We start from the raw sequence: 11,668 nt of genomic DNA, 5'->3' as shown, positions 1-11,668 counted from the left end.
TACGGCAGTCTTCGCCTGTCACCTCGATGGTAAATTATATGGCGTCGTGGTTCGTGTTGCTTAGTCTTTAGTTTTGTATGTTATGTCTTAAGTATTATTATTTGTCTGTTTGTCTTTTAAGCCATGGCATTGTCATTTTTGTTTTTAATCTGTGAGTTTGACTGTCCCTGTGATAGTTTTCGCCCCTCTCTTTTAAATCATTTATATCAGAATAAATCTCATTAATTGATAGACACTTAGTAAGGTGAAATGTATCCAATGGGGCGAAATAAAAATGCACATAAACCAAACGAATCGAGATACGACACACTGTAACGTAAGTGACGTCATCTTAAGAATTTGGTTTTGATGCATGTGTTTTTTCTGTAAAACGTTAATTAGAGCTTTTCTACGTCCGACTATTTATCGGTTAGTGAATTTGTTGTTTAGAAAAAAATACCATGTATACAAAAAAAACTTTTACTAAATCAAATTAATAATTGAAGCATTGTATTATTGTTGGTTACTCCATAGAGAAAGGTGCTAAATAAATAATGAAAATATATTCTTCATAGTAAGATATTTACACTTATACGGGGGAACTTTTTTGTTTAATATATACTATTTTCCAGTACGATCATTTTGCAAAAGCCAAAAAATGCTGTTACATCTTATAATATCTATTCAAACTTTTATGCGAAAAGGTCCGCCTAATTCAGTGATATTGGCGTCTTACACTTGTAGCGAGGCGAATATCTTTGCTCCACGGTGAAAGCTTTTCTGTGACTTTCAGATGAAAACAGCTATAAAAGCGCTTTGTTGGTATATGTAGATACCAGGATAAATATTAAGTAAGCCATAAGCGAGTTTCGTCTACATAACTTTCGTCTACAAAAGACTAAACGCTGTTGTCTAATGAATGCTATGCGGTAACGATTTTGTGCAACACTAAGACAAAATGCTTGCATAAATAAACTCGCAGAGTTTTTCCTAATATGCATTTTGAGTGAGTTTAATGTGCTCAGCGGTGAAAATTCCAATTTCAAAAGTCAACTTTCATATGAACATGTTGTATCCAATATTGGTTACAATGCAATAACAGGAAAAGGCAGTGCCAATATTTTCCTTAAGATGCAAAAGCGCTGTAGACCAGGAATACCATTGTTGAAAAGCAGTGACATTGCCTAGCTGGTTAAAATATATGGATCCTTGTTTAAAGTTTTAAAATATATATTTAATTTTACTTAAATTTTGCAATGTGGGTAAAAGCAGAGCAGAAACAAATAAAGTAGAAAAAAACCAATGGTCAAATTGAACAAACGTCGTTTTGCCAGAAAAAGCATGAGTTAACAAATACAAGAGAGGGACGAAAGATACCAAAGGGACAGTCAAACTCATAAATCTAAAACAAACTGACAACGCCATGGCTAAAAATGAAAAAGACAAACAGAAAAACAATAGTACACATGACACAACATAGAAAACTAAAGAATAAACAACACGAACCACAAATGACTGCATAATCAGTAACATACACCCTGTCAAACAAGTGCTTCAGAAGCTGCAAAACTGGAATCCGGTAGTTAAAAAGTTAAACTGTAGTCGTTCAAATTATATAGTCTTCGAGAAATTGGTAACCTGAGACATAGTTCTATCAGTAAAATCAACCAAATTACTAATGCAATAGATGATGTGTCAGAGTTAAAAGATATAAGAAGATGTGGTATGAGTGGCAATACAAAAAATTCTTTCATCCAAGTCACAATGTGTAGACGTAAACCAGTATAAGTCAAAGAACGGAGCCTTGTCTCACATTGAACAGCAACTTACAAAAGGCCCTAAAATGTCTGGTGTAAAACAATTCAAACAACAAAACCAACGGTCTAATTATTACCAAAGAACAAGAAACACATAAAAAAACATTAAACAACAGATTTTTTACTTAGGACTTAGGACAGGTGCAACCAAATGTAGCGGTTTAAACGTTTGAATAAGTAACAACGATCACCCTTAGTCGAAACAATAATGCAAGTTCACAACATATACAGAAAGACAAACTATAAAATATCAATTGAAATGGCTTAACTCAATCAAAGGACATATAAACACAAACAAATGAATATGCACTGAACGAATAAATTTGATCTATGACATAATGTAGATACAAAATCGGTAAAATAATGGATGAGAATTATACGATACTAGAAACACATCCAAAATCTTGGACAAATTGCCGCCGAATAGAATAATGTACACAGGTAAATGAAAACAATTGTATTGTAAGGTTGTAAGGTATACAGTTATGGAATACGGAAATATTTTTGTTTACATAAATAATTTTGTTGTTCATAATTATAAGAGCAACAGAGGTGAAAATTTGTAGTCATACCAAAAAGCTGGTATATATTTAAAATGAGTCTGTCCCATAAATGTATTCACATATATATAAACAAGTCTAAATTGAAAACAACGTTCAAACCTATCATTGCATTGGATAAAATCCGCAATTTTTTTATGTGTGCATGTAAAACAAATTTCGTGGAAGAGAGGTCTAAATACAGCACAAACAACATTTCACTGAGTCTTTTGTAGACAAAACGCGCATCTGGCGTATATACAAGTTCTGGTATCTATGATGAGTTTATTAACAACCACTGGGTCGATGCCACTGTTGTTGGAGATTTATTTCCCCGAGAATATCAACAGCACAGTAGTCAGCACGTTTTGTGCTGACATGAGTTATCATTGATATGGTCATATTTATAAATTAACTGTTTATAAAATTTAGAACTATTGAAATACTAAGGCTTTTCTACCCCAGGCATAGATTACCTTAGCTGGATTTGGCAAAACGTTTAGGAATTTTGGTCCTCAATGCTCTTCAACATTGCACTTTATTTGGCCTTTTAATATTTTTGGATTCGAGCGTCACTGATGAGTCTTTTGTGGACGAAACGCGCGTCTGGCGTATATACAGAATTTGGTCCTGGTCTCTATGATAAGATTATTTCTAAGAGACCAAAAACAGTAAAAACATATATTTCAACAAAACGCATTTGACTAATGTATATCTATATCTATGTGGCATTGATATGTACGTTAACATACTCTACTTTATAAAATATATATGTTTTAAAATTATTTGACATTATGTCGACACAAAGCACAATTCTCGAGAGCTCATCTTGAGGAATAATGTTTGATTTGGGCACAAAATTTGTATGATATTGACAATTGACATAATACAGATTACACTTGAAAATACATAAAATATATGGTGTTTTAATAGAATTATTGGAAACTTGCAATCCAATTGATGAAATTGAAGGATTTCTATTGATACTATCTAAAAAAAATGTACTTTCTTATTTCCTAACTTAATACTAAATGAATGGTTTTTGATATAAGTTAACTATTTGATTTTATGTTATTTATTTAGACAGCGTAAATGTAGTTCTAATTGGTGTAGAGTTGCTTATATGTCCTTTAAGTGCTTACATCTGGTATATCATGAATCTATAAATGAAATACTAGTAGTTGATGTTATTTCCGTTCATAATTTTATTATGAAACATTGGTTTACTTTGCAATTATTAGTTTGATATCATTTTAGTAAAGGTTGTAATTAAGCAAACGAAGATGATGGGAATCATAAGTTTAAACAAGGATTTGAGAAAAAAATGTCATTCTACATCAATTATTATATTACTAAATTGTGCTTTGTTATTAAATTCGCTTATACGTGAATATATAAAACAAGATGTGGTATAATTGCCAATGAGTCAAAGCTCCACAAGAGACTAAATGACACAGACATTTACAACTATAGCCTGTAGGGAGGTCAGTCAAAATATGAAGTATAGAGAAAGTGCATAAAATAACATTATTCTTTTTGAGCTCAAAAAAAAAGAAAGAAATTCATTGGTGCCAACATTTTTGAAATCGGTCAAGCGGTTCAAAAGTTATGACCATTTAATAAATCAAAATTTTGGCCTTTTTCCTTGCGAAGGCAAAAATACCATATTTTGGGCTATTTGTGAGGACAAATATATCAGAAGTATTAGGAACTGCAACATGTGCAAGCAATCTATCTGCATAATTGCCATCAGGTCCTTTTATGCTTTGATTTAAGCCAATAAATTCCTCTGGAACATCAGTATTAAGGAAACTACAATATTTCAAACTTGGTAAAACAAAATTTTGGACTTAGTTTATTTTTGCTATGTGCCAAGGGCATCTTTGAATAAACTGCTATGTTTAGACATTCATATCTTCAAATGGACTGGTTTTATGCAGTTATGTTCAGACCCAACCAGTCAACAGAAATATATTAACTGACATATTGCCAACATTTTTTTTTTTTTTTTTTTCGGTAAATCAAAACCATGCGGGCAGGCCTTCCTTTTTTAAGGTAGCTTTTTTAGGCAAAAAAATACATTTTTGGTAAAACAATGCTGGAAAAAATCCCTATTTTTTTCTACTACTTGTTTTGTATTGGTATTAAGTTGTTTCACAAATAAAATAAGCTCTTTTAGATGAAAACAAAATTATTAAATAAAAAAATCAGCATTTTGACGTTAATTTTTCAGCTATTTTTAGCCAAATATACACTGAAATTGACACAAAATCTAAAATTTTTAAGTTGACAGTAACTTTTCATAAAATTTTATGACTGTTATTGTGACTTTACATGTTAAAGCACCTTTTTTGCATATATTAATAGAGTTTAATCCAATTAAAATTTTGAAAATCACGGACTTTTTCAAATATTTGCCTATTTATGCAAAAATTTAATGGAAAATTGGAGATTCCTTAAACATGTTAGGTATCATATTAAAGCTTAAATTCTTAGCTTTAAAATGAACCTAATTTCATTGTATTTTGCTGAATGATACTTATCCTAGATGTAATTTGGTAAGGCCTATACCTGCATGACAAAAAATCTATAATTTTGAAATAACAACATTTTTAACAAAAACATAAAAATAATCCATTTAAATTGAAAGAGTTAGGTCATTACATAGTCAGACATTGCTTTAATAATGTCTTCTCTTGGAAAATGTATTATTTACACTTAAATATTCTCATTTCTAAAAAAAAATAGTAAAGTTTTAAGAAAAAACTGTTTCTCTAATAAAAAATGGCCTTGAGTGAGCTTTTAAAAGTATAGCCCAATGCAGTTTTTAAGTCTTTTACATGTTATAATCAATTGGTATTTACAGCAGTGACTATCTGAACTGTTTTGGATACATGCAGTTATATAGCTGACTATGCGGTATGGGCTTTGCTCATTGTTGAAGGCCGTACGGTGACCTATAGTTGTTAATGTCTGTAACTGTGTCATTTTGGTCTCTTGTTGACAGTTGTCACATTGGCAATCATACCACATCTTCTTTTTTATATTGTTTAAATGATAAAAAAACTATTCATCATTTGATTAAATTTATTGAATGTTTCTTAAGTTTCCCTTTGCAGGTCAGAGCTGTTTCTTTACCAACATTCACCAAAATTAACCACGATCTACAAAAGAGAATATATTTATTATTAGACAAATCAAATATTTTGCATATATCTTCATTTACCTTGGAGTACCTGAGGTTTCTTACAAGTCATGTGATAGCTGGTTTACATGCGTAAATCTGAAAAAAAAGTACTACTTTATTTGAGATTGGCTGCTGACAAAGTGGTTTTCTGGATTAACCTTCATCAGGAACGTTTGATGACAAAATTTAAGCATACATTGCCGTTTCGGGGCCTTTTATATATGTTATAGCTGACTATACGGTATGGGCTTTGCTCACTGTTGAAGACCATTTGGTAACTTACAGTCGATAATTTCTTCATTTTTTAAAATGGCCAAATGTTTAAATACAACTCGATATAGTTCAATTTAAATAATTTTTCTGCGTTCTAATCACTTTGCTGCAACCAATCTACAAATAAATAAAAAGTAGTACCTGAATTATTTTTTTTTAATCCCTGGATAACAGTCTACAAAAGAGAAAAATGGGTTGAGAACCTAAAATAAAATAAAAATATTAGTGCTGAAAGAAAAGAAAAGAAACCCACCATTAATCTTGCTGAAAAAAAAGATTTCCTACAAAAAAATCCTCACATCTCCATTCTGGTTATCCTCTATGACAGGCTCCTCAAAAACATTGCTGTTGTTGTTATCATCATCATCGTCGTCATCATCAGCATCCTCAAAGTCGTACGCAATAGTCGACAACCCTGTATCTGCATCATGTCCCATGACAGTCCCTGTGTACCAAAACTCCTCCCCATCAGCCTCTCGACGAAATCTGTGGTCCACTCGCCTACCTACTAAAAATGCTGGATCCAGAGGCACAATCCTCAACTCGTCTTTCTCCATGTCATCTAGCAAAGGGAAGATAAAAGTCTCTGTCTCACCATCATAAACTAAACTGTACATATACTTCCCACGCCTTACTTTCAAACCCGTAATTATACCATAGTACCATCTGCTGAATCCATCGAATTCCTCTATCAAGTGCTGAACTCTCTTACCAATCAACTCTTCAGGTTTGTCAGGTGCTGGTATATTCGGAACTGCCCTACTTCTACGTGTACCACCTTGCGTCTTTTGCCTTTTCTTGGGAGCTTATGTGTGTCTCTGCCTTTCTTCTTCTGCAAGTTTCTGAAACCTCTCCTTCTCCTCCTGCAGAATAGTACTAGAAAGGGGGTTAGCCTGACCACTTACTTGATGAACTGCTTGTCTTTCTTCCCTGTCATCCTCTGCCTGTCGTATTACACACTTCAAATTGGCTGTCAGTTTCTCTGCACTCAGATACTTGCCGCCGGCCATCACATTAAGAATCTTACCTGTGTTAGGAGTACCTAATACATACCGCCTAAATGTCAACTGAGTTTGTAAGGCTTTAACTCGTTGTCCGCTCTCTAGGGAACGCAACTGTGTATCGGTCTTACTTGGTGTCTTCCACAAGCCCCCTACTTCCTGTAGCTTCTATGTGAGTTCCTCTTTCTTTTCTTTATCACGCTGTGCCTTAGCCTCTTTCTTCTCCCTGTTCATGGCGAGTGCTTCCTGTCGTTGCTGACGAATGTCTGCTAACCTCTCAACATACCTTTGGCGTTGTTCCCTAGAATCTTCCCTGGCCTGCCGGAGATCCTTTAGATAATCAAAACAAACCTAGACTTTTAAAAGCAGGTTTTAAAGCTAAAAACACATGAATTGTTTTATTTAAATGTTCTGATTATGGTCATATACATGTGAGTGCCATTACTATGTGGTATGCTCATTATTGAATGCCATACAGTGACCTATAGTTGTTAATGTTTTTTTCAGTTTGGTCTATTGTCGAGAGTTGTCTCATTGGCAAGCAAACCACACCTTCTTAATATTTATACTAACTTTTTTGGGGAGATATCGATTCTTGCTCATTTTAACATTGTAATCAATTAATGTTTTCTCTATTATACTGATTTTTTTTCTATGCATTGTTAATGCAATTTTAAAGATGCTTTTACTGTGATAAGCTATAGGAAATTTGACCCTTTATTTTACTTCAAATTACTGCTTTAATTGGTGGTATTATAGCACTAACTTTTAGCATTGCATAATTTAATTTGCTTTTCAAAAACATCCATGAAACATTTGCCACTGGACTTTAAGCAACCAACAATTAATCAAACAATCATAATTTTCATCATGCAAATTCTAGTACGATGTGCTTCATCCAAACTTCCTAACCAGTTTGCTGTATGGTTCTGTGTCCACATCGTGATCCTCTCCATGGCGTTGGTGGTGGCCCTCGGCATGACTCTTATAAGGCTGTCCAACTGCGAGAAGATCCTTTCGGGTCCAACATTCGTCCTGGGAACTGTCGCCGACTCTTGGAGAAGCTCGGGTGACCAACCTGTAGCATACTTATCACCCTTAATGTGGTCTTTCAATTGTCTGCTACAAACAACCTTGAAAGATGAAAACAAAACTCTAAAACCAAAGATGAATTCCTCTCCTTTCATCAAGGTTGAAGCGTCGGTGGACAATCTCGTGAAGGCGTCATACAGCTGCTGATACAATGGGGTCAACTCGCTCACATGTCCATTCTCCTCCATGAATCTCCACATTGGCCCTGTCACCATTTTTGATACTATACCTAGTGCTCTGGCTCCAGCTTGAAAACACAAAACAGAGAGATCAGCGTTCACTGCTGTAAAGAGTCTATTATCTGCTTTATGCTCTTCTGCAAAGGCCAGAAGATCATTAAGTAGATAATAAACTCCTGCAGCATTGTGAAATAAAATGTTGAATCTGTTACCTTTGCAGGAAGCTAGTGGCACTTCCTTTACCTGCCCTTGAGTGTGTAAAAAGTCTCGGAACTGTAATGGTTTCCCTGCTTTTTCCCATCCACGGTCCTGCACTTCCTTACATACTGTCCGTACCAGTCTGGTTGTACCTGATTCACCTGGTATACTGTATCCTCCTGGTAAGGTAGGAGCTCCAACCTTCTCACCAGAGTGAACAAGACTCTCCCACAATGAAAGAGTCGTGTTCGCCTGCTCTGACAGACCTACTAAAAAATGAAGACCACAAAAGAAATAATTAATGGTAATATACCTCTCTCTCTGTACTACAGTAAGGGTGTCCCAGTTCTCAACGACATGTGATTTCTCTCTCCAGTCTTTATGATCTTTGAGACGTTCTTTGCTCCAACTCTCATACACATCAGCTCCATGTAGACCTCTCGTATGATGTCTGTATACCTACATTGTACCATCATCAAAGGTTACAATTTCTCGCTGGTTCAAAAAGGCTTCCATCTGCTCCTGACACTCCATATACCGACCTTGCCAAAATGCTACCTCCTCTTTCAACTCGTCAATTCGTCTGGTAAAAAAATATTATCTGGTCTCTCATTATCAATACCTTTATAGTACCTAACCTGTTCCTTACGGTTAACCTTTCCCCGCTGCAGTTCTGTGATGGTGTAGGACATCTCCTGAACTCTACCTTCTGCACCTCTACCTACAGTTGGGTGCAGACCAAGCATTACATAAAGTAAACGCAAGTTAACGCCGCGTGCACATATTTCGTTAGTTAACTTCAAATCTCCCGTTTACTAGTAAACGCACGTTTACTATAATTACGTTAACGTGGCTGAAATGGAAATTTTTAATGTCTACCTTAGTAAACGGGCGTTTACTATGTGTCCGTTTAGTCAGTAGTAAACGGGCGTTTACTTCAGAATTCTTCAAATTTATTTTTACGTGCACTTAAAGGTAAACGGGCGTTTAGTACAGATTTTACAAGTATATTTTTACGTGCACTTGAAAGTAAACGCACGTTTACTTTTCGCGTTAACTGATTGGGTAAATTTAGAAATAAACTTCAAGTTCATTTGCACATTTATTTTATAAAAACGATCTTTAGTCTTAATATTTTACGTATATGTGTTTCAAACCAGAACAATTCAAAAACTCTTTTAATTCGAAATATTAAATTACACAAAATCACTTTCATTAAGTCCATTAACTTTACTGATTGGCAGATTTTCTATATTTTTCTTCCAAAAGTTACATGTGCAAATATCGATACGAAAAGAAAGGTTATCCGAGACATCGGGAGCATATTTAATATGATGGAATATAAACATCATGGTTTATATTGTTTCGTTCCCCATTCATAATTGTCTCTTCGAATTCCAACTATAACTCGGGGTATTTAATACATTATTTTTAATCGAAATTCACCTTGTTTGCCTTGGATTTACATGATAAGATTCTGTTTTGACAAATGATAAAAAAAAAAGACGTAAATTGTACAGTGTATTGAAAGGGATATCGATAAAGGGTAATATAAGTATGTACATTTGTACCGGTCATCTCGTCAATTTAAATGTTCAAATATTGCTATCTTTACATGGATATAATAAACTAATTTACTATGCAGCTATATATAGTGCTAATATGGTCTGTTTTGGTTAAAATTCGAGTCAGTCTGAGGTTAGAAAACTACTGAAATTTGTTTCAATATTCAATATACTGAATAAAAAAAGTACATGCTGGCACTCTAAATTGATGCAAACAAAATTTTTTAGTCATAATATTCAAATATTGCTACCTTTTTCATTATACAATCAATCCTTACATGAAAATATAACTCATGTACTATGCAGCTATACAGATTTACATAATAGAATGCTTATATGGTCAGTTTTGGTTGTTGCGGACAAATAATTTTATTATATGAGTCAGTCTGAGGTATGAAAACTACTGAATTTTGTTTTTGAATAAATATTTTGAATAAAAAAAGGACATGCTGGCACTCTAAATTGATGCAAACAAATTATTTTAGTCATAATATTCAAATATTGCTACCTATTTTCTTATACAATCAATCCTTACATAAAAATATAACTGATTTACTATGCGGCTATATAGATTTACATAATAAAATGCTTATATGGTCAGTTTTGGTTGTTGCGGACAAATAATTTTATTATATGAGTCAGTCTGAGGTATGAAAACTACTGAATTTTGTTTACGATTCAATATTTTGAATAAAAAAGTACACGCTGGCACTCTAAATTGATGCGAACAAAATTTTTTAGTCATAATATTCAAATATTGCTACCTATTTTCTTATACACTCAATCCTTACATGAAAATATAACTCATTTACTATGCAGCTATATAGATTTACATAATAGAATGCTTATATGGTCAGTTTGGTTGTTGCGGACAAATAATTTTATTATATGAGTCAGTCTGAGGTATGAAAACTACTGAAGTTTGTTTATGATTCAATATTTTGAATAAAAAAAGGACATGCTGGCCCTTTGAATTGATGCGAACAAATTTTTTTTATTCATAATATTCAAATATTGCTACCTATTTTATTATACAATCAATCATTACATGAAAATATAACTCATTTACTATGTGGCTATATAGATTTACATAATTAAATGCTTATATAGTCAGTTTTGGTTGTTGCAGACAAATAATTTTATTATATGAGTCAGTCTGAGGTATGAAAACTACTGAATTTTGTTAACGATTCAATATTTTGAATAAAAAAAGGACATGCTGGCCCTCTAAATTGATGCAAACAAATTTTTTTATTCATAATATTCAAATATTGCTACCTATTTTATTATACAATCAATCATTACATGAAAATATAACTCATTTACTATGCAGCTATATAGATTTAAATACTAGAATGCTTATATGGTCAGTTTTGGTTGTTGCGGACAAATAATTTTATTATATGAGTCAGTCCGAGGTATGAAAACTACTGAATTTTGGTTATAATTCAATATTTTGAATAAAAAAAGGACATGCTGGCCCTCTAAATTGATGCGAACAAAATTTGTTAGTCATAATATTCAAATATTGCTACCTTTTTCATTGTACAATCAATCCTTACATGAAAATATAACTCATTTACTATGCAGCTATATAGATTTACATAATAGAATGCTTATATGGTCAGTTTGGTTGTTGCGAACAAATAATTTTATTATATGTGTCAGTCTGAGGTATGAAAACTACTGAATTTTGTTTACGATTGAATATTTTGAATAAAAAAAGGACATGCTGGCCCTCTAAATTGATGCGAACAAAAATTTTTATTCATAATATTCAAATATTGCTACCTATTTTATTATACAATCAATCATTTCATGAAAATATAACTCATTTA

At 33.1% G+C, this 11,668-nt stretch overlaps 1 protein-coding gene across 1 annotated transcript; it reads right to left on the bottom strand.

The window, feature by feature from the left end:
* Nucleotides 1–6,964: 6,964 nt before the first annotated feature.
* LOC139484485 (uncharacterized) lies at nt 6,965–9,011 on the bottom strand. Its single transcript, XM_071268217.1, has 3 exons — nt 8,904–9,011; nt 7,651–8,724; nt 6,965–7,126 (listed from the first exon to the last, which is right to left on the bottom strand). Exons 1-3 carry the CDS (start codon nt 9,009–9,011, stop codon nt 6,965–6,967), a joined length of 1,344 nt encoding a protein of 447 aa, XP_071124318.1.
* Between the last annotated feature and the right edge of the window lie 2,657 nt (nt 9,012–11,668).

This window comes from Mytilus edulis, chromosome 8 (genome assembly GCF_963676685.1).
Source record: "Mytilus edulis chromosome 8, xbMytEdul2.2, whole genome shotgun sequence".
NCBI lineage: Eukaryota > Metazoa > Mollusca > Bivalvia > Mytilida > Mytilidae > Mytilus > Mytilus edulis.
This window is presented reverse-complemented; position numbering and strand designations above follow the sequence as displayed.